We start from the raw sequence: 27,353 nt of genomic DNA on the forward strand, positions 1-27,353 counted from the left end.
AAATGGCAAGGAAAACATTTTCATGGAAACCGCTGTCTTCTCAGCTTTGAACATTTGGAATCGTAATTGAAATTCGTTGATTAAAATGTCTATATATTGTGCGTATTTTTGAGAAGTAGTAACGTTTTCTTTTTCTAAATGTGGAAAGTGAGACACATTATTCTGCAAAAGATGCTGTTTCCACAATTTTAATTTGCGCTCAAAGCCCTAAATTTTATCATACAAATTGTGAATAAACTGTCCTTTGCCTTGAAGTTCCACATTAAGATCATTGAGATGCTGAGTCATGTCGATAATAAACCCAAAATCGCACATCCATTCTTTATTACCAAAATGAGGAAAGGCATATCCCTTCATATCCAAGAACAATTGTATTTCGCTTTTTAAGTTGTATACTCTTTTTAGCATTGCACCTCTACTAAGCCAACGTTCTTTGGTATTAAAAACCACGTCGCCATATTCAGTTTCTAAATCTTTCAGGAATTCTTTAAATTCACGGTGATTTAACGCGCGCGACTTTATAAAATTGATTAGTTTAATTATTGGTACTGTGACATTTGGCAAACTCAATCTTTTCGCACACAAATTTTCCTGGTGAATTATGCAGTGGTTAACGAATATTTCCCTTCCTGCGACCTTCTTAATGTCTTGAAATAGCCTTCCCGATACTCCTACCGCCATGCTTGACATTGCTCGTGCTCCATCTGTCGATATACCAATAATCTTTTCTAATAGAAATTGAAAAATTTTCCAACACAGACTTTAGTTCATCGTACAGGTCTTTGCCGGTTGTAGTCCCTTGCATTGGAATCAGTGAACACAATTCTTCGGTAATATTAAATTTGGTGTCAATACCACGTAAAAATATAGCCAGTTGTGCTGTATCGCTAATATCGCAACTCTCATCAAGTGCCAAAGAACAGTATTCGAATTTTGCAATGCGTTCACGAAGCGTTGTTGCTATGTTCTCGGACAAGTCTTCAATTCTCCTTGCAATGGTGAATCTTGATAAACTAATGTTTGAAATAATATTTATTTTATCAGGAAATGCTATTTCTGCAACAGCAGTCAGACATTCTTTTATCATCTCTCCATCCGCAAAGGGTTTCATTTTTTTTGCCCGTATTTGACTGACATCAAAACTAGCCTTTACTGCCGTATTTGATAAAATAGCTTGATTTTTAAAAATAGCCTGTTGGTTTCCCAAGTTTTTCTCCATTTGATTAAACTTATCCATCCGGAGTTGTCCTGTTAAGTTTTTATATTGTTGTTCATGTTTTGTATCGTAATGCCTTTTTATGTTATATTCTTTTAATGTCGACGCAGTCACTGAGCGTATTAAGCATACAGCTTTATCTTTGACGAAAGTGAAAAAATAATCAAATTTCCACTTTTCTTGGAAATGCCTGTGCTCATCCGCAACCTTCCGTATTTTTGTTTGCTTTTCCGACATGCTATTATGGATTAAAGATTTGAAAGTTAAAAAAATTTGTAGGAAAACTTAATTTTGAATTAAAAAAACTCTAATATTACCTTTTTGACAATAATATTGCACTCACGCCTTTCAAGAAACACAAGAATTTCTAAAATTGCTAGTTAACAGCTTACCAGTCTGACTGATTGTGTGACAGAAGCAAACACAAACAAGCACAGACGCGGCGCGTTCGTATTGCATGTTTGAACAAGTCGCCAACAAGTGGCCCACCAGTGGCCGAGTGGACTCCGTCTCCGCTCATAGCTGCGGAGACCAGACCCTAAACACTGGAGTTCGATCGTGGGTTCACGCCCCGCTCGGACGGGCTGGCAGCTAGGAGTTTTTCCGGGTTTCCTCCTTGCCGATGACGCCTGAATAGGGGCCAGCTTCCCATCCAAGTCCTCCCGGAAGGCACTCTATCGCCCCTCTCGCGTACAGCCGTTTTCTATAAGGCCAACTCTTCGGTCGCCTAGCGATCACTTTCCTGTCTTTCGGAGTACAAGCGAATAGCAATAAACTCCTCCATGATCCGCAGGGCCGGATTTACATAAGGACATTTGGGGCCTGTGCCCAGGGCCCCCACAAAACTAGGGGCCCGCACAAAACTATGTTTAAACATAATTTTTTTTTTCCTATTACTGCGACAGCCTAGTGTGGTCTAATCATGAGGGCCACAGGCAAAGAAAACCAAACCCGGGAAAAAACCTATGAAACATCGGAAAATTTCGGGAAAAAATTTTACAAAGGTATTTTTCAATTAAATTAAAATAATTAGTTTTACACAGTAAAATATATGTATGTTTACAATAACCTTATTTTTAAATGAAATTTACAACTTTCTAGTTGAAATCTAGTTAAAAGTACAGTATTTTGTGTAAATTTTCTAAATCATCAAATTTGCCTACTCTTAAAGGGGGCCCCCACCGAATTTGTGCCCAAGGCCCCTGGATTGGTAAATCCGGCCCTGATGATCCGAATTGTCGCCGACAAGTGAGTAACTCGTCACAAAAAATTGTTTCGGTTTAGTATGTATTACCATTTTATTATAATTAATTTTATAACAATATATTGATGGGAGAAAGTCGATAAAATAAATTCAATTTTAGAAATGCTTGGCGGGCCGCATAAACATGTTTAACGGGCCGCAAGCGTCCCGCGGGCCGCATGTTGCTCATCCCTGTTTTACATACCTTAAAATATCTTAGTAGAGGAAATTAATATAAAAAATGACTTGTAGTTACAGAAATATTATATACAGAATATTCTATTTAAAATTTTTATGCAGGTGATATATTTTTCACATTTTTATAAATTATGTATTTATAGAAGTACGAAGTAATTAGACACTGAAAAGTCAGAGATAAAATGTTTAAAAAATATAAACTAATAGAATATTTATTTCTCTTGAGAATGATTTTTAGATTTGTCATTTTGAAGTTTCACATAATTATTTATTATAATTTCACAGGCAATTTTACAACGTTTTTGTAAACAGTTTGCAGATGGGACATGAATATATATGATGTCGCCAAAATAAATGTATATCCATGGTATCTTTTATTTTCATTTGAAACAACTGACATCTCTCATCATCATGATTAGTTAGACTTTCTTTAATAATTTTATTCAATTTCATAACTTTTTCACCTAAAATAGTGTGATTTTTTAAAAAAACATCCAATTTTTGCAGTATCTTTTGTAAGGATAATGTTTCATTTTTCATATTAATTTTATTTTGTGAAGTATTATTAATTACAGTTGAGCCATTTATAAAAGGGACTTTGTTTTCATTTAAATCAATTAAACATATAAATATTCTATTTCTCTTATTAATTAAAACCCATTCCTTATCAAAGTAATTCTTACGGTAATAGCTACAAATGACCTTCCAATAAATTTATTTCTTGTTTCTATGTAGCTCATATATGACTCCAAATTTTCTCGACGAGTTTGTTCCATATTCTCTTCTCCAACATCAGAGTAGTCTTGGTTTTGTTCCACTTAAATATTTTGGTAGCTAGGAAATATCGTTGGTATGGCATTTGACTTCAACTTCGGGATTTTTTGCAAGTATTCTTTTACCTCACCTTTCACTATACTTATCTTTTCTGATATTCTCTTCTACAAAATGCTTGATGCACACAATAGGATTCTTTACCCCCAGTAAAATCTGTAGAAAGCTTCTTCAACCACCAAAAGCCCTCTTCAGCCGGGTAACGTTAAAATTTTATAGTTTTTCTAGTGACAAATTAACTCTCAACCGGGCCCTGCGCTAGCTATTGTATTTCATTAAACCGTTTCCTTATTTTCTTTTTCTTTTGTATGACTATTATTTTTCTTAATAATTATAGAAAAATATATTTATTTTCTCATTTATATCGTTTATAGTATTGAGAATTTCCAATTCTTCGCCGGGCTCTTGAAATTTAATGCCTAATTCAATCGTCTTTTTGTCCAGGCCATAATCCGCTACTGGTTTTGCCGATTCTATCTGTTTGTAACAGAAAACTATGCTAATGTCTTAATTTACAACGACCAAAAATTAAACTTTCCGCTCTTATAGTGTATACAATTGTTCTAAATACAAAAAAAAAAAAAAAAAAAAAAATAACCAATAAACTACCATTTACTTTCTCATTTTTATTAATTTATAAACTGTACAAACTGCAAATGATAAAATCAAGTAACCAATTAGTATGTAACCTACAAAATAACCATTTTTGAGAAGCTTTGGTATAAAGGTGATGGTTTTAGCAGACGTAGGAACGAAACAATTCGTTCCAACTGTTGAAAACGTTAAGAAAAGAACGTACATACTATCAACTAATGTCAACTCGTTACAATTATAAGCGATAAGAGTTGCTCCTAGAAAAAAATATATAATAAATAGTACCACCGACAAAATGGCTGCCACGATCAATATTTCCGGTTTTTTCTTTCTTGCACTTTGAATTTTTCGGGTTTTCTTGGTTTTGGGTTCGATTTTCTTGATCCTGAAGAAACCACATTTCGAACTGAAGAGCCAGAGCCATGCTGATGACATACCTTCTCCGACAATTATTATCCAGATTATCATTAAAGGTATTCCTAAGGCGGCAAAAACTATGGACACACCTTTACCCCAAGTGGTGTAAGGTGATGAATCGAAGGAACCTAACGAAAAAATAAGACTGCATCATAAAATTAATTTATGCAATATCAGAATCGAAGATAACTTCATTTTAATAAAGCCTTAACATATCAAATTATAAGTTATTCCGAAATTCACGCGGTTAATTGATTTTTGGCCCACCCTGTGTCTACACATACACTGCCTTATATACGTATATAACGCAAAATATACATACATGCATATTATTCTTTATACATGAACATTATATGCATAAGTACACGATGCATATAATATACATATAACTTATTATGCATGTATATATTGAATACAATACGTTGTATTTATATATACATGGGTGATGTTTATGTATAAACATATATCAGTGTTTTTCAACCTTTTTTTCTCACAGCATATACGCAGCGCTTACGCAAATGACCAGTGCTGGACTTAGACATGTAACCCTAAGTCATAACATATAACAAGCCTTCCCCTCCATCAAATTATGACACATGCAAAAATGTGAGATCTTAAGCTATAGACTCATAACGCGAGGCCCTATAGAGTGGCTAAAAACTCAATTAATTGCAATGTAATTTTAACATTGTTCTTAAAAATTTTAAATTCCAGTTAACTGACAATTGGGCCATCCTGTATTTTCAATTAATGAAATACAGAACATAATTGTATTTATCGATTATCTGATAAAGATGGCACGCGTAAAATTCGGTAATTATTTTAAGATAAACGAAGAAAATTTGCGAATGATATGCAAATGTGAATCACCGACCATCAATTCGATCCGTACAATCGATCCAGTGTGTGCCAGTAATATTGCACATGGAAGTATTTAGAGCGTTACTCTTTAATTATATTTTTATTATTTAAATATATATTTGGTTATTTATATTGGTTGTCTCTTTAAAATAATTAAAATAAATCAATAAAATAGTAAAACTTTAAATTCGTAAAATAGTTTGATTTGCCAAGTCGCGCTGAAAATTTGTTATAGATTCGTATCATGATTCAAGTTCAAGCGCTATGAAATAGTCCTCATACATTTATATCGTGCTTCAAAAGCCATGAGTAACTTTTATCTAAAGTACAGAGTTCCTTATGGCTCTAGAAGCACAATGCAAATGTATGAGCTCCTCATAGAGCTATAAAGAAATCTTAACCTCTATCATGAATTAAGAGACGTTCTTTCATACAACTCCTCATAACCTCTACCAAAAAATAAGTTATAAAATCACAATTCCTCATAATATATCTCTTATACAAATAATATATTACGTATTTTCTTATGAAACATTATATGAATTGATTCCTCAAATCATAACAGAGCATAGTTATGAGGAATTGCATAAAGAACTAGGATTTAAAAATTATTTCAAAATTGAGGAAAGGCAAGAAAGGATTTACAAAGTCGACATCTTAGGCTATTAAAAGTTACATAATCTTTCTATAAATGTATGAATAGTGAACATAGTCTTCCGTTTTGATTTAATTTCTGTCACATGAAAAGTACTCAGAAAATCAATGGTCTCATTTATATTAATAGCACGACATCCAAGAAATTAATAACATTTCTCAGAATTATAATAAATATATAATTACAACGAGGATTTATTTATTGTGACATCGTCACAATGCTGGGCTGCAATTTTTAACCATATTTTTAATTTAAAATATATGCTCTCCACCTCAAATTAGTAGTGGCTTGCCCCTGCACATCATACTTTTCCTTTAACAATAGAGTCGTGCCGATCATCTAACACCTTTCAGAGGAAAATTTTGAATTGAAATAACGTGACTTCCGGTGCATCAGAGGTTTATATAGTTAATTAAAATCGGGGCTTTCTCCCCCTAAGATTTCTACATCTGGTCTCGTCTTTCATCTATCTAACTCCGTTCTCGAGATTATGGACAGACAACGGACGACAGTAAGAATTTACAGGTCTACAATGTTTTCAAATTGCAGCCCAACAACTAAAACTTTAATTTAAAAATTAAATTCTTTGAAAAAAGGAACCAAAAGTCGTTTAAATTAAGTTCAATAAAGATTAACTTCACGAGTTTCGTTACGATGTTTGCATCTCTTCTTGTAAAATTAAGGTTTGCTTTAGTTCCTTTCTTCATATTTAGATTTTTAAAAAATGGATCTTACCTGTAGCAGTCATTAAATATATTGAGAAAAAAGCGGAGTTTTTAAAGTTCCATGTATCTTTCTCGGATCTGAAGTGTGAAGTTGAGCCATAGATTTCCATGAGATCGCGATAGTAGATATCTAAGGAATGATATATCGTCCTCAGCCATATTTCCTCATGAGGTACTACTAATCTGAGCTGAGTAGCTAAAATTATTGCCGTGTCGTTTTTCAACCTCAACATACGATGTTCCCTTTCGTTCACTTGAGGAGATTCTAAAAGATGAAAGAAGAGCCCACCGCAGCAAACATACACAAAAACCAAAAGGGTGAAACCAACGATAACTGTCAGATCCTTACACAGATTTCTCTTTGTTTTGGTTTTCTTTGTTTTCCTTCGTGTTGATGTCCTCGAGGGTGGTTGTTGTGGGTTCGGTTCTTCGCCATCCTTCTCGGATACTGTTTTTGATTCGGGTTTTGCTTCTTTGCCACCATTTTCAGTCGCTGTTTTTGTAATAGAATACACACTGTTGGCTTCGGGTTCGGACATATTTTTCGAATTAGTTCTACTCCCTACTTATATCTTAAAGCTGCGCATGTATATCACGTGTGCCCCTATTATTTTTGTTGTCTAGTGAATCACGCAACGCTTAGTTACAAGCGAGTATAAGCTCTTTTACTAAAGTAATCGATGAGGAGTGTTTACTACGCTAAAAGTTAGTGTCATTTCTTCTTCTGCGTTACATAATCTTTCAAATATGTAGGATACACGCCATATGTTTGCTAGGATGCAGAATAAGCTTGAAGAGATCTAGAGATAGATACGTTCTTAGAAGTGAGGGGTGTTTGTTTACAAAACGAGGTCATTGATTGACCCCAATGAGATGAAAAAAACAAATATTAAACGTAAACGAAGCAACATTTTCTCATTTGCATACATTCGTGACTCAAGAGATAAAGTTAAAAACGATTAAATTGATAAGGTAAAGTGCTTTCTCTGTTCATCAGTTATAGTAAGTAAGAGCAGTTTTATCTCCTTGTGCCAGATTTAAAGAAGTTCTTGTGATAAAACAATGAAATTAGACATTCTAATTCCTCGAATTTCAGTTTAAATACTTAAAAATATGAAGTAAAAGACAAATAAAATGAAATAAATGTAAATATGTGCAGTAAAAGTGTTTTAAAAGCATAGTAAATAAGAATAGAAGATGATAACATAGCAAAGCAAAAGCATAATAAAAAATATAACAGTATAGCCTATAAATCATAAATACTAATTAACAGATATACCAGATATACAGTGGAACCTCCAACAACTGCCACCTCTAAACAGCTACCATTTTCTCAGAGATATATATACTGTATGTATATATATATATTTATTTTTTTTTTTTTTTTTTTTGAAAAAAGCATACAAAACAACCTTCAAACCACAGCTATCTACAAACAACGTACAATTTTTGTTCCATCAGTGTTCATTGTTCAGAGATTTAACCATATTTAATATCTGTTGCATAAAATTCTATTTATTAAAGAACAGTTAAAACCAGTTTGAAACAGCTTACATTATTACTTTTAATTCATTTGCTTCATTAAAAACAACAAATCACAAATAAAACATGTAGTTATTCCAAAGTAACTCAGTTAACTGACTTCTGAGTCATTCTGTATATTAAAAATATAAAATTACATTGAATTATAGGTGATGTTATTTTTTCTTATCCTAATTTATCATCATTGCATTTTTCCTGGTCTTAATTCCTAAATTTTGATGAGAGGCTTATTAAACATATTGATACATTTTGCTACAATACAACACTATAAAAATTTTATAATCTGAATTAAGTGTATAAGAAACTGTTATCCGATTAGTAAAACTGATTAGAAAACTATTAACTTATGCAGATATAAATCTCATTTTGAATTTTAAGTATAAAAATTCTAATTTAATAAAATGTATGGCAATACGCCAACTTCACCTCATTGAACTGAAATTTGAAAAATTGTAGACCTATAAATTCCCTACCTGCTCTCGTCTTTCATCTATCTAACTCTGTCCTGGAGATTAAGGGAAAACAGACAAACGGATGACAGTGGGAATTTACAAGTCTACAATTTTTTCAAATTGTGTGGCATTGTGACAGCCCGTATTGCCAATCTTTTACATTAGAATTCAAGATAATGATCTAAATAAATTCTCATATAGCATTTATAATAGAAATTTTTATTTTTATTTAATAGTTTCAAATAATGTTTTTTTATATATTTAATCCCGGATATTGCTATTGCAGAAGGTTAATGCTCTCTTTGGAAAAATTTTTTTGTAAGTAAAAATCTGAAAGTAAAATACATATCTGAATTATTTATATAAGATAAATTAGATAAGCTTAATATAAAAATATATATTTGGTTAAAATATGTAAACATTTATGAATCAATATTAAAGTTGCATGGATAATTTTATAATTTATGTTTAAAAAAAACCTAAAATTCATCAATAAAAATCAGTGGTACATTAAAAATATGGCCCCCCAGACCCACAATATACAGGCTTTCCCAAACTTATAGTGCCACTGAATGATTCCATTTCATAATTTTAATTTTGCAATAATTTTTATATGTTTATAAATACCAAAAGGGCAAAGGGTTCTGCCATTGATAACGCATCATTAGTACTACCTCTCTATTCATGCAAAATACATTCATATTTTAATAATACTACTCAATTGATATGTCTTATTTTGTCCCTACTTAAGCTTTTAATTTGCACTAATTCCTTTATGAATTGTTTCTACATAACAATATACAATAAAAAAATAATTTATTATTATTTTGAATTTTTTGCCCCCAAATTCTTGTCTATGGACCTAATAAAAAATTTGCCACTGATAAAAATAGAATAAAGATGAATAGCCATTGTATATTCTCAGCTGAATTAATCAATACACCATTAACAGTGGGTGAAAATTAAATTAAAACATTTTTGATGCTGTTACAGAGTCATCTTCAGGCATGGACAATTGAAAGTGGAATGTCAATGAAAGTAAAGAAGGAAAATGGGATAGAGTAAACACTACTACTGTCACACACCACTGTGCAACATTGCCTCAACATCCACTGTTGTACTCCACCTACCCAATTATTTATTCTATCCCATCTTTCTTCTTTTCTGACACTGGCATTCCACTTTCAACTGTCTACATCTAAAAATGGCCAATTAACAGAGTCATTTTTGACTCTGTTAATTGTTAAAAATGTTAGCATTTTTTAAACTTTGCCCACTGTTAAAAGTACATTGATTAATTCAACTGAATAAAAATGAAATTAAATATTTTCTAAACTGAAGAAAAACACTGAGATCGGCATTATACTTAGTGTGTCATTTTATTGCAAGCACTTTCGACGCACTTATGGACGTCATCATCAGGCGAAAACGAAACTTAGTGAGAAATCAAACGGAAATTATCCGACAAAAACAGAACGCTTAACAATTTGAATTAAAAACTTCTTTCCAAACCATTAGGAACACACATCAAATGTTCAAAAGTGTTCGAACTTGCATGAACGGCAAACTCTGGGATAGGCGAAGTTCGTGATAGGCTTCTCCTATCATGAACAGCACATGATAGGCTTCTCCTTCCACAAATGGCAAACTCCGTGATAGGCTTCGCCGTTCATGCAAGTTCGAACACTTTTGAACATTTGATGTGTGTTCCTAACGGTTTGGAAAGAAGTTTTTAATTCAAATTGTTAAGCGTTCTATTTTTGTCGGATAATTTCTGTTCGATTTCTCACTAAGTTTTGTTGTCGCCTGATGACAATGTCCATAAGTGCATCGAAAGTGCTTGCGATAAAAGGACACACTAAGTATAACGCCAATCTCAGTGTTTTTCTTCAGTTTAGAATACAATATTTGGCGTGGGAATCACCCTATTGATCATGAAATTAAATATTATTTTCTAAGATCAAGCAAAATTTCTGATTACATAATATTTGATAATTACCAAATTTAGATTTATTTTTTAACAATATTGAAAATTTGCATACTGCCAACATATTCTTCATTAAACATTTTCTCAATTCTTTGGCGAGATAGCTCTTCTAATTCCTGTCTACTGAGAATAGTACGAACACATGACATTGATTGTTGAATATCTGGCATGTCTTCCCTAAAAGAAATGTGTGTAAGATTCATGATTATTACTTATCTGCTTATATTTTAATATTTTAAAGCAGGGATGAGGAGTTAGTAAGCAAAACTCTGACTCCAACTCTAGCTGCCATTTCTAAATTTCTACCTCTGACACCTTCATAAAATATCAATATGCATTAATGATAAATGATACTGTGGCTGTACGCCATATTTTTGTACATATGTATTTTAGATTTAATTAGTTTTAATAATTTTCTCTCTTTCTTAACCCTTCTTTCTAACTTCCTTTGTTCATTGTTCTGGCTTCTGGGAACGGGGGCTTCCCACTCCCCACCCACCAGGGGGCCGTGTGGAACAAAGAGTTTGAGTGGAGGACGAGTCAAATCTGGGTCACGAAGAGTCACTTTTTCCCCAGCTGGACACGAAGAAGCACAGACGAAAACGGCGAGCTCGTGAGACGGAATTCTACAAGGGCCGAATGGAGAGCCGTGAGGTGAGGATCTGGATTTTCGAATCAGAGACACCGAAAAGAAATTATAGTAGAAGATATTTAAAACATTGATGAACCCAGAGACACGCAGAATAGAGCACCAGCCAGCATCGAGTTCAGCGAGAACAAGGGTACCCCACTATCCTATCAATTCTTCTCATTTCCTTATCTCTATACTTTTCTATCCCTAGGTTTAAGTTAGTTAAGGATCGCGCGGGTTTCATTAGTATTGTCGGGCAAGTAGTTTCCAAGAAGGTAAGCTACTTGGGTTATTGTTACTAACAGACAGTAAGAGAAATTGGACCGAGGGAATCCAAAAGAACTCATCTGTATATATTGTTTATCGCGAAATTAAATTTGTTTTAATTGAATTCACATGTCTGTGTATTCCTATCGCGCTTCACACATCACAATACCATGTTTCATCACTACCTCATGAACCATCTGGCAACATTTCAGACTTATATTTAAGTATATATTGAGATTAAAGAGTTGGTAAATGTTTACTGACTCCAACTCATTCAAAATTGCTTTCAACTCCAACTCAACCATGTATTAAGTATTGAGAAACTCACTGTGGTAAAGCTGGTACATCAAATTCTTGATGAAAGGAATCTTCAATATCATCAATTGCTGGGTTCAAAACTGGAATAGCACCTGCAGGTGTTCCAGAGAATGATAAACTTGATACCGAAGGCCGAATTTTTGGGGGCTTTTTATCAGCCATTTTACCCATTATACTATCTGGATCCTATTAAGATTTATATAATGTATAATTACGTTTATACTTGAAAATTATATGCAGTTAAGATTGCTAAAATCTTAAGAATTTTACCTTAATTTTCAAATATTGATGATAGAGGATGAGTTCACTGATCCAGTTTTCTAGAACAGATAAATAGTTTAAGATATTATCATTAGTAACCCCATCGCTACCTCCTAAAAGAGTAGTCAACGCTTGATCATTGCATCCACTTTCACAGAAGAGATTAATTAATCCTTGCTTTGACATATCAAGACTTCTTTTGCACAACTTAAGCTTTTCTTCTGTGCTGCTTGTAGTGTCTGATAATAATTTTAATCTATTCTGCAATAATATCAGTTTATATCTTATTCTTCAAATTAAATTTAATATATCAGCTAAATGGAATTTTTACCTCAAGTTTGCTAATTGTAACATCATGTTGTTGTTGCTGTCTTTCATCTTCTCTATGTAAAGCTTCTAAATTTTCCTTGATTGATTCTATCTTTTCTAAAATATGTTCATTCTGATCCCTTAATTCATTTATAAATTTAAATAATTTGAAATTTTCCTCTTCAGTCTGAACAAAATCTTTTGCTATATTATTGATATCGTTATCATGAGCAGCCTCTTTAATACGCTCAAATGCTTTATTATAATAATGCAAAAGTTCTTTGGTGTTCTCTTCTCCTTTATCCCTTCTATTAACAGATAAAAATTAAAAAATATAATATTTGTAATTAAATCTCTGTATGCAAGTTTTACATAAACACTTTAAAAGTTAATACAAAGGATAATAAAGTTAAACTAGAAACTGATAGCTCAGTGCCAAGACAACAATATGGTATGATACTAATTCATGAATAAGGTTCTATATAAACTTCTATAAATATAAATTAATAATTAAATGTGTAAGATATGTTAAAACAAATTAATTTTTTTGAACAAAATATTTCCAAAATGTGTCAAAAAACATTCTTAAATGATAAACAATTTCATGTTCCAATGTTACATCAGTTCTTCATTACATTACTTTGTGCTTCTATATAACATTTAATAAAAAAATAATTATAAAATCATAAATAATTATATTACCTGTTAAAATATAATAAATTACAGAATTAATTGCATCAGTTTTGAATAAATTCAACACTTATTTGTCGAAACCAGATAGCAAAAGTAATACAGGCCTGCTGTCTTAGCAGACCTTGATTAGAGACCAGATCAAAACAATCAAAAATTTTCATGAGTGGTTCCAATCCATTATATCATTCTCACTGTGAAACTACATTCATTATGGGTCTGGCCAAACCCTTGGTAGACATGCAAAAATGGTCCTCTTAGAACCTAAAGAGCAGATGAAGTTAGAAACAAAATGCTTACTTGTCTTTTGATTCTCTAACTTCTGTCCTTGGCTTTTCTTTTTGGGTCATAAAAGTTGAGAGATCTTTTTCAAATTTTAGAAGCTTCATAAATTCTTTAATTTTTTGAGAATTCTGATTGAATTCCAACTGACTTGTTTCTTCTAAAGTTTGTAAATGATTTCTAATTTCCTCCCTAGAAAATCATTTTGTAATTTCAATTTAAATTCAACATTTTTAAAATAGAAAAAAGAAAAAAATAGTCCAAAATACCTTTGATCATAAATTGTTTTTGCATCTTTACATAAATTTTGTATTTTTGTTTTTCTCTTAATTAAAATTCTACTATAATGAGCAAAGACATGATTCAAATGGAATCTTAACTTTAATAAAAGAGTAATGTAATCCCTCAAATTCTTATTATTATTTACCATAAGATTATGTTTCACAGTCATCTGCAAAAATAATAATTTAAAATTTTAATGCCTTAATATAGCTCAGTTTCTCCTATCATTCTATATGCAAGAAAAGTTTCTAATTAATGGCTAATTAATGAAGTGTGATGAGTTATGGAAGTGAGTTGTGAACTTTAAAAGAAAACAAAATGAGAAATAGGATATTTAAGATATAGCATTATACAAAAATAGAAAGCAAAAGGCTTTGTGAATACAATAACAAGAATTAGTAATGCTCAGGGCTGTCAAGAGCTTTTATGAGACCCAGATGTAGAGCAGACCCCCCTTTTATCCTTTAGAGCAGGGGCCAACTTTATTATGGCCAACTTTCGTGTACATAAGATCTACTTTTTATCGTAAAAATGTGTCGCGATCGACTTGTTGTCGTAGGCATAGTCTAAGTGGCGAGGGGGTGTGAAATACATACTATGTTTATACACTGTGCTTCAGTACGAGGTGCACTCCCGCGAGCTATGGGTAGATAAGAAAATAGTATGTTCAACAACTATTTTTCTTATTTTTTAAATCACTTATTAAGCTTTCAAGATATAGGCTCATAAAGAAAATAAATTTCCAGACCCAACTTTTGATATTTGCAGTTACGAGTTCATTCCGTACAGGCGGCACCTAAAAAAATCGATTTTTCGACACTTTCAAGATAGATTTTTATTAACTTAAAATATAATTTAATTTTTTTTATCAATTACAATGTATAAATTGTGGTACTATTTGTTCGTAAACTTGAAAAAGTTGTTATAAAACTGCACAGTACGGCTGATAATTTGATTATAAGATTTTACTTTCGCGATTTTTTTTTTTTTTGGGCGAGGAAAATTTATCATGGAAGAATGATATAAGACTTTTAGACTTATTTTTTGCTAATCTATCAATAGCTCGGGGAGTGCTCTTTGTACTGAAACACCCTGTATATCTACCTACGTAAAAAACAACGTAATTATTTAACGGGCCAAAATACTCACGTCCGGGGGAATTAAAACAACATGAGTAATTATTAACAATATTTATTAATTCAAATTAGCTACTGATAAAGACAGATTTAGAATTTATTTTATTACGTTACATTAATGGGAGGACTGAGTTTGCACGTCTCTTACCAAGGAAACATAATTAGGTGTATATCCTGACAAAGATAATAATAATGATTCTTCAGTATGGGAATCAGTCCGGACAGAATGTTTAGTCTTCGTTAACTTTAAGTATGAAAATGCCAATTCACACAGGTATGTAGTTCCGAAACAGGAATAAATATATTTGCTACATTTGGTGATACTGGGATATTTTTCTCAATTGACGTATTTCCAAAAATCCAAAAATATAGAGGTCTGTTGCCGAAAACGCTCACTTATCAAGTAAATAGATAGGTAAGAAAAGCCATAATTTAATTTAAAACATAAAGAACAGGTACTTACATTTTAAACAAATGAAAAATTGAAACTCAACGTTGTCACCGTGGATAAACAATATTGATTAATAATAATAATATTGTTAATACTAAAGAAAAGAAGCTACCGCATGACAGTATCAAATATTCAAGCTAAATGGCTGTGTTTTCTACGAGTCCAGTCATAACTGCATGCATATTGTTGCTTTTGCGCGTTACGTTCACGCGTTGCATTCAGTTACAAGTGTAACACATTAAGTCAAGACATCGCGAGCGATCGACCAAAATTGGCATCGCGATCGACCGGCTTGTTGGCCACCCATGCTTTAGAGCAATGTTTCCTAAAGAACTACTAAAAAACTACTAATGGGGTCCATGGCAAATTAAAATTAATTTGGGAATTTGTGGACAACATCTGGGGGTCAACGAAAGGTTAATAAAAGGTAAAATGATTGTAACCTATTTTCATTATTATGAAAGATTAAAAATAAATAGTAATAAATAAATTGATAGTCATTTTTACATACCGAGTAAAATATAAGTATAGATAAGTACATAAAATATCAATACAAGTAATGACAAGCATTGCATGGTGGGAGCTGGGCAATGTGCGGCCACCTATCTATGTATGCAGGTCAGCGTTACCAAATTTGGCTACCTTTTTTTTATTTTGACATAAAAAAATATCATTGGCACATTGGTTACTTTTTGGGGTACATAAATTTGACTTGGCTACATATTTATTTTAAGTATATTATTCGAATAAAAATGCACTCTAGAATGGTGTTTCATCCTTTTTATTAAGTATAGGACCAAATAAGACAAATATTTATATTTTTAAGTAACTTATTTATTACAAAAGAGACAAAGAAAACTTTATCTACTTCTAAGTAAATATTGAAAGTGTCTGTAGAAGTAATTTTTAAAAATATCCTTTATCATGACAAAATTTTTATAGTTACAGTAGAGCATCGATTATCCGACCCCCGATCAACCGTAACATTGGTTAACCGACCCGCGTTCTATTCAGCAAATTCAAATGTCGGCTAGTGATGTGGTGCTACAATATTTAGCTATGTCTTGGCTACTTTAATATTATTTTTGTTAAATTTTTGCACTGGCTCGATCATGAAAGGGAGGCCAGTATTTATTTTGTGCAAAATAAAGAAATAATTTTCAACGATACAATAGTAATGATTATTATTTTTAAAAAAAATTGTTAGGCTTACCATCGATGATAATTCAACGCAAAGTAGGTTAAAAGCGATATACTAATATACTAATTACATGGGATATACTAATATACTAATATATTATACTAATAATATATTTTTTCATACTTTTCGGTTATCCGTTTTTTCAGTTATCTGACCAACTCCATTCCCCAATTAAGTCGGATAATCGATGCTCTACTGTATTAATTTAATCTAGATATGTTGATCCATAAATAATAACAGGAAAATTAATATAATTTTTTCTACTATTTCAAAAACTTATCAAACCATAGTTATTTAATTTAAAAGTTGACTAATGAGTAAAAAGAGGTTTCTTTATTAAACTAATATGTGCATTTTGGGTTCATCAATACCATTCATCAGTTGAGTTTTTTGTTTTTGTTTTAACAGAGGGGGAAAGTGATTTAACTTTTCCATATTAAATTTATCATGGAAAATACAATATATCTGTTTTTAATATTTTAAATTGTTTCTCTAGTCTACTTTCTGTACTGTGGGATGTAGGAATTTTTTATCTATTATTATTTCTTTTTCTTTTTATTCTTCAATGTATAGTATGTATTGGTTTAATAAAGAAATTCAACTTTCAAATTAAATAATTGTAGTTTGATAAATCCTTTGAAATAGTAGCAAATTAATAAATTGTTAACTATACTATATTATTAATCATATAAATTATGTAATTTATTAAAAGCAAATATATTTAATAAGTTTTAATAACTTATATTTTAGTGGAAAAAATTTCAATCAATTATTTTGGTAACCGATAGGTTTTGGGGGAGTGAAATTAAAAAAATACAAAAAATAAAATAAAATAAAATATATACTAGCTAAAGCTTACCCATTTTGAAAATGGGCTCTGTGCTTCATTTGTTGCATACATTATAACATTTCAGAATTTATTTTGTTTGTTTATAGAATTTTATACATTTATTTAATTTTTCTTTCCAAAACAGTGATAATTATTGGTTGTTTCATAACTATAATTATAAAATAATTATAAAAACTATTTAATGACTAAAAATATATATTAATTAAATTTGTTTAGTCGCTGTATATATGTTTAATAGGTGGTTGTCTCTTTAATCCGAAAACATTCGGTAGACTAACTTACAGCTGAACAGGCTTAAAACTTTTTTATTGGTTCTTCATCAAATGCATTTCGGACCAGTTTTATGAGTCCTGGTCCCTCATCAGTGCTACAGGAAATCAAAGGTTTTTTATTAACATGGGTGACGCGAGTACGTACATAATAAGATTTACAAAAATTCTTTAAAAACATTTTAACTAAATACATTTTTTATACCTTTTTCGTATACTCTTTATTAACAATACATTGCTTACTGGTATCTGTTTTCATATTCGTTTTTTAATTCCTATTTTCCCTTGTATTTACAGTAGTACTATAATTATAAAGTTTTCTTATATAAAATCTTTTACAAAGATCTGTGTAACTAATATAGAGTTTTCTAAAATTAAATACGTACTTACTATTTTTTCGGATGTATTTCAAACATTTTACAGCAAATTTTGGTCCTATAAATATACACTTAAGGTTGTTCGAAAAGCATTGCGCTTTTTACAATACTAGAACGTTTTTGCAGTAGGGTGCCACACATAAAACTATTAGTCTGTTGCGCCCTCTATTACATAATACCACTGTTGGTCGATTTGCATTCCATTTGACAGATTTACTAAGTTACTATTATTGCTATGTTTTTTTATTTCTATGTGTTCTTTAAACTTACGTTTATATATATTTTTCTCGGAATGTAAAATTTTGGTGTTATTTTTTTCTATTTGGCAACTATTGTTTATTATGTGGTTAAACCAAGGGGAGGTGTTATGTTTCAACCTGATGGCAGCCATATGTTCATTGATCCGTGATTCCAATTTACGTCCAGTTTCACCTATGTAATATTGTGGGTGTTGACAATTGCAGCTGATTTTATAAACGACTCCTGTTTTTTCCCATATATTATTATTATTTGGTTTTTTAACATTACAGATTTGTTGCGATATTTTGTTTGTTAACAAAGGGGCTAAAACAATATTGTCATTTTTTAGGGATTTAGAGCATTTTTCATAAATATGTTTAGATATATAAGGGAACGGTTTATGGTTGGTTTCCTTCTTGTTTTTTATATTAAACCTGTGTTTGTAATATTGTGTTTGCCAGATATTTAATAAGTGCTTGGGGTAGTTATTAAGTATATATTTATGATTTAACTTTTCGACCATAGTTTGGCGTTCGTTATGTTGGCTCGTCCTAGTGTATATCTTCTTTAAGTCCATAATATATGTATTCTTTTTTATGGTACTAGGGGTGTAGGAATAATAATTGATTGTTTTGTTTACGTCCGATGGTTTTTTGTAAGTTTTAAAAGTGAAACAATCTTTCCCTTTTTTTATAGTAATATCTAAAAAGTTGATTTTTTTATATTTTTCTAATTCTGTATCAAATTTTATGTATTGGTTTATGCTATTAATTTTCTCAAAAATTATTTTTTCATTGGTTATGTGATGGTTAAAAATTAATAAGTAATCGTCCACATATTACTCATTACTCTTTTCACACCCGGAATATTTTGTATCTTGCTATCGAAATCTTTCATTACTAATTCAGCCAGCTTTGGTCCCATTTTTGATCCCATGCTGATCCCATCAGTTTGTCTGTAAAATTCATTAAATACTTCAAAATAATTGTTTTTATAGGCAAATTCTATTAGGGTTATTAAATCATGATCAACGGTTTCATTTAGGAGGCTGTTTTTTATTAGATCCCATTTTATGTTTGGATACATGTTTTTGACATCCAGACTGATTAAAGTATCTGTTTTATCTATTTTTATTTTTTGAATTATATTAATGACTTCATCGGCATTTTTAATACTATTTTTTGAATTTTCAAAATTTTTTAATTGTTGTATTAACTCTATATTAGTTACACAGATCTTTGTAAAAGATTTTATATAAGAAAACTTTATAATTATAGTACTACTGTAAATACAAGGGAAAATAGGAATTAAAAAACGAATATGAAAACAGATACCAGTAAGCAATGTATTGTTAATAAAGAATATACGAAAAAGGTATAAAAAATGTATTTAGTTAAAATGTTTTTAAAGAATTTTTGTAAATCTTATTATGTACGTACTCGCATCACCCATGTTAATAAAAAAACCTTTGATTTCCTGTAGCACTGATGAGGGACCAGGACTCATAAAACTGGTCCGAAATGCATTTGATGAAAAACCAATAAAAAAGTTTTAAGCCTGTTCAGCTGTAAGTTAGTCTACCGAATGTTTTCGGATTAAAGAGACAACCACCTATTAAAAATATATAAATAATTTATTTATTTTGATCAAAAATATGTTTTTCTATGAAAATTCAATAGATAAAATAAAAATTTATTAATTTTATAATTTTTTAATGTAATTTATATCCCAATCAGAAATAAATTATACACTTTTTTTTTTTGTTGTTGTTTTCACTATGTTACACTCATTTTTCAAAAATAGGCAAGCTTTAGCTAGTAATTTCACTAAATATTACTTAAAATATCAAAATGTTTTATTTATATTTTATTTTTACGTCACCATACACCATTCAAGACATCAAAGTTAAATTTGTAATTTTGCCATTGTGTAGTTGTGTAGAGTTATTTCACTTGGGGGTTCATGGTCAGGTTTTTGTTATGAGAAGGGTCTGTGGGCATAATAAGTTTGGGAACAATTGCTTTAGAGAGTCCATTTTCTTTTTTTGAATAAATAAAATATGTAGAAATGTGTCTTTACTACTAAAAAGTTTTAAAGATTTTAATGTTTTTTAATAATAATAATAATAATGCTAATTTACAGAAAGGAATTACTACAAGCCCCTAAGTTTTCTCTGGGCCCAGGAAAATATCCCCTGTTCCCCATCTTGATAGCCCTGATAATACTGAAGATGTTTGATAATTTAACTTTGGTAAGTTATGAGATATGGAAGCATGTATTTAATACTCATAACACACATATATTATATCATTATATTTACATAAAAAAATTTTTTTTATATTACCTGATATAGTTTATTCTCCAGAATCCAAAGTTTTTTATGATTTGAGGTCTGGGAAATATTTTTATTTGCATTGTATAGTTGAAGTCGATAATGATGTATCTGCTTATCTATTTGTATTATCTTTAAGAAAATAAATAAATAATTAATATAAACTGATATATATATATATATAATTGATTTTATAGATTATATTATTATATTTCATAAATGTATAAAATAGTAAAAATTCACAACATAAAAATAAAGATTATATAGTTTGTATGTAATAATTAACAATACCAACTTAAAGCATATAAATGCAAGACCCTGAACTTTTGCCTATGACTTAAATTTTTGCATGTCTGAGGTCCTAAAGTCTATATGTATTTGTGTGTGTCCAAGCTTTTAGGGCCTCTGACACATACAGATATGCATATTGATACTCCATCTTGGTCCAGTATTCATTGTATAGCTATGAATCTACACCATGTACAATGAATGTGATGCAGACTTTATGTTATCTAAGCTTACATAAAAGGGACCTTGTAAATGCTTGCTGTTCACATACTCTAAAATCTCACTTATAGTGAAAATATATTGTTATTGGGATTAAATTTTATAAGATAATTAAATAACAATTTAAAGGTAGTATGTAGGCAAAGCAATACACAAATACAGTTACCTTTATTAACGTAAAATGCATTTTCATACAACTTTTAATGTTATAAAGTTACAAAAATCATCTCTACTTTTCAACCTTCTGACTTGCTGCATGAAAACACCTTTAACATTAATACAGATAGAACTACTATAATTATGACTTTTAATGCTTTGTTAAAAATAGCATCATTGAATCTGTCTATTAATTAGTTTGGATGTCATAAAAGACAGAAAATTTAATTGAATTTCACTCAAAATTTAAACATACCTCTTCCTCAATCTTTTCAATTTTCTGAACTTCATCATTTGTTAACAATTTTAATTTGTCTTGATATTCTAAAAGTTCTGTAAATTCTACAGACCATTTCTCATTCTCTCTCAGAAAAATTTTACTTGTAGCTTTGTTTAAATTCAACTCCAATTCATTTCTTTCTTTCAATAAATCATTGATTATATGCCTAAAAAGAAATAAAATAATATTTTTAATTTTTTTTAAAATACCATAATTTAATTTATTTTAATTTGTAAAGTAAATATCTCTTACTGCTGTTTATCCAATTGCACTTGGATTTTTGAATAAAATCCAATCCTTTTTGATTCATTCCAGCAATCCAGTCTTTGCAATTTATCTAATTTAGCTTCTAGTTCTAATTCACTATCTTCCGCTTTTATAGGATCCACGATACTTAAAAACTTATTCTGATTCAACATTGTACTAGAAAATTTCTTTGCTGATAGCATATTCATGATTGCTTGATTATCCATGAAAAAATAAATTATTAATAAATGTTTTAATTTTAAATAATATTAAAGTAATTAAACTGATGCTATGTTATATTTAATACTATAAATTATCAGAATCTTTTAATGACAGCATATTAATGACTACTTGGTGAGATTGTATCATAACCAGCACCCAGGGACCAGGCACTCTTCTTATCTTTGTAAATAAATAAGAGGCAAAGTTAAATAAGCACAGAAAAAAATTTAATGTGACAAATGTACTCATATATACAGTGGTGTATTATAGCTTTGTGGGGCCCAGGCAAATTTAAATTAGGAAGCCCCCAGTGTTGACTTCGAGCACTTTTTTCAGAAGAATTTTTTAGTGAAAATATTTTCTGATAAAAGATTGGTTTTGGGTCACTTTGATGGGGAGTGCAGGCAATTTTCCTTTTTTGCCCAGATCACTGCACACACACATATATATATATATATATATATATATATATATATATATATATATAATATAGAATTTACATACAGAGTTTACTCTATTTTGCATGCTAGCTAAATCTGTAGAGATATAGATAATTTAATAGCCAGGAATAAATCATTGGAGGAAGCTAGAGGTAGACTTGCCATACATCTCAAATACAATTTTTATATCTTGTATTTGGATGTATGACAAGCCTACCTATATCAATGAACCAACCAGCAGCCAAGTAGATGAAACTTCTGAACACTGTAGTTGGTCACAAGCTCACACCTCACCAATGGACTAGCCACATGAAATTTTCTGGATTTTCTTCAGATATCTAAATCTAAACAAGGCTAGTTTCCCTCCAATGCATCAAAAAGATGATCTACCAAGGAAGGGATGCATCCTCCCCTTAGCAGATCACCCTTGTGTTGCATTGATGTATTCAAAACCAACCTACATTGTTATCATCATTGACAAATATTCCTTTATTGCAACCTTAATAACAAAAGAATTTGTTCCATTCAGAAATGTGTTTGTTTTGTTAAGTTATAGCAACGGAACACTTGGGCGATCTGCCTCGGGGAATGCCTTCCACGTCTTTTTAAGGGTAACTGGCTCCTATTCAGCGGTTACAGACGTGGAGAAAACCCAGAAAACTCCACCTGTCCTAATCAATCATCATATCCGTTGGGAGTCAGGCCTGTCCTTGACAAATAAAATTGAAGCCAAGTACAATACTGGAGTCTGACATCAAATTAATCAATGAAATAAGATAATTATCTCTGTTTATTATAAAAGCACTTGAGCTATTACATAATTAATTATATTTAAAGAAAAATCTAAACTTACAAATTACCTAAATACTTACTCCAATTAAATCTGAGTTATTAATTCGTGTATAAAATAACATTTAACGTGGAATTATAAAGAATTTTGCGTATATAATTAAATAACGAACTTTAAATTTTATAATTAAATGTCTTCTATTCGATAATTTAACTTTTTTATAGAGTTTACATGAATGACCATATTTTCAAATTTGAAATCGATTATTTATTTACGTTACTATGACAACTAATAAAACTTCCGGCCACAGAAATTTAAAAAAAAATGTTTACAAATGTTTTTCTATTTTACAATATTTGTCTATAAAAATAAAGAAATAATTCTTTTTAAATCTAGTAAAATTTTCCCAAATTTAAGACAAAAAAAAAAAGTCTAAATAATATTAACTATCAATAGGGGAAAAAGTGATCACGTGACATAGGTGTCGCACATATCGATACGGTTGTAAACAAGCTGTTCCGTTCGAAGGATAGCTTACTTTATAATAATGGAAGAACGAAAATATTTTTTAGGAAGGTTAACAACGGTACAATTAAAGGAAGAATTAAAAAAGTACAATGCCAAGTTAGCTGGTAGAAAAGCCGATTTAATAGAAAGGTAAGTTAAAATAATCTACATCTACATTTTTATCGTTAATTATTACATTTATAATTTCAAGTCCTTATAACTATTACATGATAAGGTAACTTACCAGTAGATGAAAGTTTTAAGGATAAGATTTCACAAAATGCACATTTTTCGTCGATAAAAACATTTAAAGATCAGTAAAGTTGTCATTGATTCCTTTCACATTTGTCTAACCAATACATAAGGTCAAAACTTTAATTAAAATAAATTTTTTTTTCCTTTGGAATATGGTCATGTACTGAGCCTGACATATTATAACCAATTTATACCAGTATCTGAAATGTTAACTGTACCAATAGGTTATCGCTGTAATTTAGAACAACAATCAACACAAACAAAACTACTTTCTATGAAGTTCTAAGACAATATAAGAGATATATATCTTAATCTTTTACCAAGAGAAAACAATATTCGGAGTATTTAAAATAAATATAATCAAAATGTCTTTTTTATTGGTCAAAAGTCTTCTTGTTTCAATAATTTAATGCAATAAGACTAATTTCTTCACCAATAAACTTTTTGTACAAGTGAATTTTTGCCCATTTTCTTTTACTAAATCTGGCATACACTATATATATGCCATATTTAGGTGCTTGTCAATACTGTTCAGTTACCTTATACTGTTTATTTTTATATTATATGTAATATATTAAGGTAAGAATATAATATATAATAATAATTTTTGCCTTTCCTGTCAATGAGACAGAAAAAACTAAATAAAATATTGGTGATCATATGTTAACTAGTTATTAAACTTGTTTACAATAATTTTCAGGTTACTGGCATATGAGAGGAATCAGAAAACTCATAATTTTTCTATATCCTGTGATAGCTCTCCTGAATTCAAACTTCCTGATTCATCTGAATATAAGGATCTCTCTCCAAGTTTACAAATACCAGTTTTGACTATAGAGACAATTGATGCCTACATGCAGATGTCAGATCAAAGAATGCCACTGTCTGCTGTGCAGATGTATTTTAATGAATTCTTATTAATAATAAGAGGAACAAAAGAGAAACATTGTTTATATTTTAAAGGTAATGTAAAATCTGAATTAACCAAGGGGAACAGATTTACACAGATTTAGTAATTACAGATGATGGGGTTATAGAAAATGCAATATGTGAATGTACAGCAGGTAAAGGGCCTAAAGCGTATTGCAAACATGTATGTGTAACACTATTGGCAATAGAAGAATATGGAAGAACAGGCACATATAAGTGTCACAAAACATGCACACAGGTTCTACAAACATTCCATCAGCCTACCCGCCAACATAAAGGTTCCCCAGTTAAGGCTAGTGAGCTTCCATTTCATTTATTTAAGAAGAAAGGAATGAAAAGAAAATGATTGGAAAATGACATAAAATTTGACCCCAGACCATCTGGCAGTACAATCCCTGATTATACAAACTTTGTTATTAATTTGGCAATGAACATGCAAAGTGGTTGTGCAATACCGATAATGTAATTAAGGCAACCAGCAAACATGAGGGCTTTAGAGTCAGATCATGATTGCAAAAGCACAATGTCTGAAATGTGTTTAAGTGCTTTACATGTAACTGAAGCAAGTAGGGAGTACATAAAACATTTGGAAAAAGAGACCAGATTACAATGAAAAAGTGCAGTTTGGAAGAAGGAACATTTGTTGCATTTGACATCTTCAAACTTTGGAAAAGTTTGTAAATTAAAATCAACAGACAGACTAAAATTGTGTGGCTCATTACTGTCAAGTAGGCCAATAAAAAGTAAGGCAATTTCTCACGGCTTAAGGTATGAAAAAAAAAAGCAATTGAAACATATTCTTTTGTAAATACTCCTGTGAAAGAATGTGGCATGTTTCTTCATTCAAAATACCCATTCTTAGCTGCAAGTCCAGATGGGCTAGTGGATGATGATAAAATATTAGAAGTTAAATGTCCTTACTCCAGTTTTAAACTTCCTGTGAATGTGCTAAAGATACCATATTTGGAATGTACTGATGACAAAATTACTTTAAAACGGAATCATGATTATTTTCATCAAATCCAAGGACGATTAGCAGTGACAAATAGACAAGTTGCTCACCTGTTTATTTACACAAAAAGTGACTTCAAAGTTTGTATCATTCCAAGAGATATAAATTCATTGCAGACATGATTGAAACACTAATTATGTTTTTCCATGAGCATATTAAGCCAGTTCTTTTTTAAAAAAAATGTTTTATAAACATTAAGTTTATAAAATAATTGAGCTAATTGTTATTTTACAATTTGAGTTTATGTAAAATTTTTCTAGATGGTGTATAGTGTGAATTTTTTTAAATAATAAAAAGAGATTTTGTTTTAAAGATTAAAATTCTTTTATTAGCTTACAAGTATTTATTCAACTATAGTACAAATTTTAAAACCACTATATTACTTTGAATTGAAGTTCCACAATGAAGACCTTACTGTGTATGATAGTATACATTCTTAATCTTAGAATTTATAAACAGACAAAAATTTAAAAATACTATAGATGGAAAACTTAAATTAGGCTAGGGTCTAGAATGGAAAAAAATTTATATACGGTATTAATAGAGAGCTAGACTAACAGTGAAACAAATTAAGAATCTCTGCCAACAATGCATGGTCTAAAATTGCATAACATAAAACATATAAATATAATTTCACTGCCAAGTTTGGTTACTGTCGGATGCATGTGTTGCTTCAAAATTTTATATGTACAGTACGAGCCATTCCTATAATACGTTCAATATGTATTCTTTTACTAGATATTTTTCTGTCTCGAGATGACAAACTGCTGCTCAGCTGTGCTTTTCCTCTCATAAAAGTGGGTATATTTACCACAACATCTTTAGTAATTAGTTATTCCTGAATGTTAAAACCTCCATCAGCCATTACCCAGTCTTAAAATAATTATTGGATTTTTGTTTAAAGAATTAACAAATCGTACTTTAGAACCGACAACGTATCGCTTAGTCTGTTTACAACCTCGTCGATACTAGCGCCGCGTGCGGAGTAGATTTCACTTTTTTCCCCTATTCTAGTGCATCATAGGGGACCAAATAGGGAGGAAATTAAGTGTTGCCACCTTAACTTTCTCTGGAATCGAATCCGGAATCAAATCTGGATATCTCGGACCTCGTAGTCCCATTGTGGGCCAAACCAAACCCGTAATGGGTGTGACTCTAAAAAAAAGGCCCCCTTAATACTCACAGGCGGAAAGAGTAAAAGAAAGATATAAACTGAAAATACTTTCCACAGTACGCGTTGCTTAGCGGTTGCGGTTTTAATACAGCCGGATAAGTAAGCCAATAATATAGCCCGTTTCATTTGAAACGGACTATATCATTGGTTTGCTATCCAGCTAATATATATATATATATATATATTATTAAAATATTAAAATATAATTTTAAAATTA

The 27,353-nt window shown here is 30.6% G+C and overlaps 2 protein-coding genes and 1 long non-coding RNA gene across 6 annotated transcripts; all 3 read right to left on the bottom strand.

The window, feature by feature from the left end:
- Window positions 1–4,099: 4,099 nt before the first annotated feature.
- On the bottom strand, window positions 4,100–7,901 carry LOC136970128 (TWiK family of potassium channels protein 7-like). The gene is made up of 2 exons (XM_067264518.1): window positions 6,751–7,901; window positions 4,100–4,627 (listed from the first exon to the last, which is right to left on the bottom strand). Exons 1-2 carry the CDS (start codon window positions 7,277–7,279, stop codon window positions 4,101–4,103), a joined length of 1,056 nt encoding a protein of 351 aa, XP_067120619.1. The 5' UTR covers window positions 7,280–7,901; the 3' UTR covers window position 4,100.
- A 1,067-nt stretch (window positions 7,902–8,968) lies between these two features.
- LOC136970126 (coiled-coil domain-containing protein 63-like) lies at window positions 8,969–23,541 on the bottom strand. Of its 4 annotated transcripts, none has more exons than XM_067264515.1 (11): window positions 23,329–23,541; window positions 21,813–22,020; window positions 21,537–21,726; window positions 20,630–20,749; window positions 13,749–13,930; window positions 13,498–13,671; window positions 12,530–12,815; window positions 12,208–12,459; window positions 11,948–12,123; window positions 10,734–10,898; window positions 8,969–9,064 (listed from the first exon to the last, which is right to left on the bottom strand). In XM_067264515.1, the coding sequence occupies exons 2-10, from the start codon at window positions 22,013–22,015 to the stop codon at window positions 10,745–10,747; spliced, it is 1,737 nt and encodes a 578-aa protein (XP_067120616.1). In that variant the 5' UTR covers window positions 22,016–22,020; window positions 23,329–23,541; the 3' UTR covers window positions 8,969–9,064; window positions 10,734–10,744. The 4 variants fall into 4 exon arrangements, with proteins under 4 accessions (XP_067120616.1, XP_067120615.1, XP_067120617.1 ...); XM_067264514.1 differs by having other exon boundaries at window positions 23,341–23,540; XM_067264516.1 differs by having other exon boundaries at window positions 23,431–23,534.
- LOC136970260 (uncharacterized) lies at window positions 17,678–18,256 on the bottom strand. The gene is made up of 2 exons (XR_010879962.1): window positions 17,874–18,256; window positions 17,678–17,766 (listed from the first exon to the last, which is right to left on the bottom strand). It is a non-coding gene; the product is annotated as an uncharacterized lncRNA (long non-coding RNA).
- Window positions 23,542–27,353: the final 3,812 nt, after the last annotated feature.

Source organism: Centruroides vittatus, unplaced genomic scaffold, assembly GCF_030686945.1.
Source record: "Centruroides vittatus isolate TY-2023 unplaced genomic scaffold, ASM3068694v2 contig_19, whole genome shotgun sequence".
Lineage (NCBI taxonomy): Eukaryota > Metazoa > Arthropoda > Arachnida > Scorpiones > Buthidae > Centruroides > Centruroides vittatus.

Coding starts and splice junctions, on each gene's coding strand:
- LOC136970128 (XM_067264518.1), bottom strand. CDS start 7,279: ATGTCCGAACCCGAAGCCAACAGTGTGTATTCTATTACAAAAACAGCG. Junction 4,628..6,750: donor ATATTTAATGACTGCTACAG/GTAAGATCCATT, acceptor TTTTTTCGTTAG/GTTCCTTCGATTCATCACCT.
- LOC136970126 (XM_067264515.1), bottom strand. CDS start 22,015: ATGAATATGCTATCAGCAAAGAAATTTTCTAGTACAATGTTGAATCAG. Junction 20,750..21,536: donor TTGAAAAGATTGAGGAAGAG/GTATGTTTAAAT, acceptor ATTTTCTTAAAG/ATAATACAAATAGATAAGCA. Junction 12,460..12,529: donor TTACAATTAGCAAACTTGAG/GTAAAAATTCCA, acceptor ATATTATTGCAG/AATAGATTAAAATTATTATC.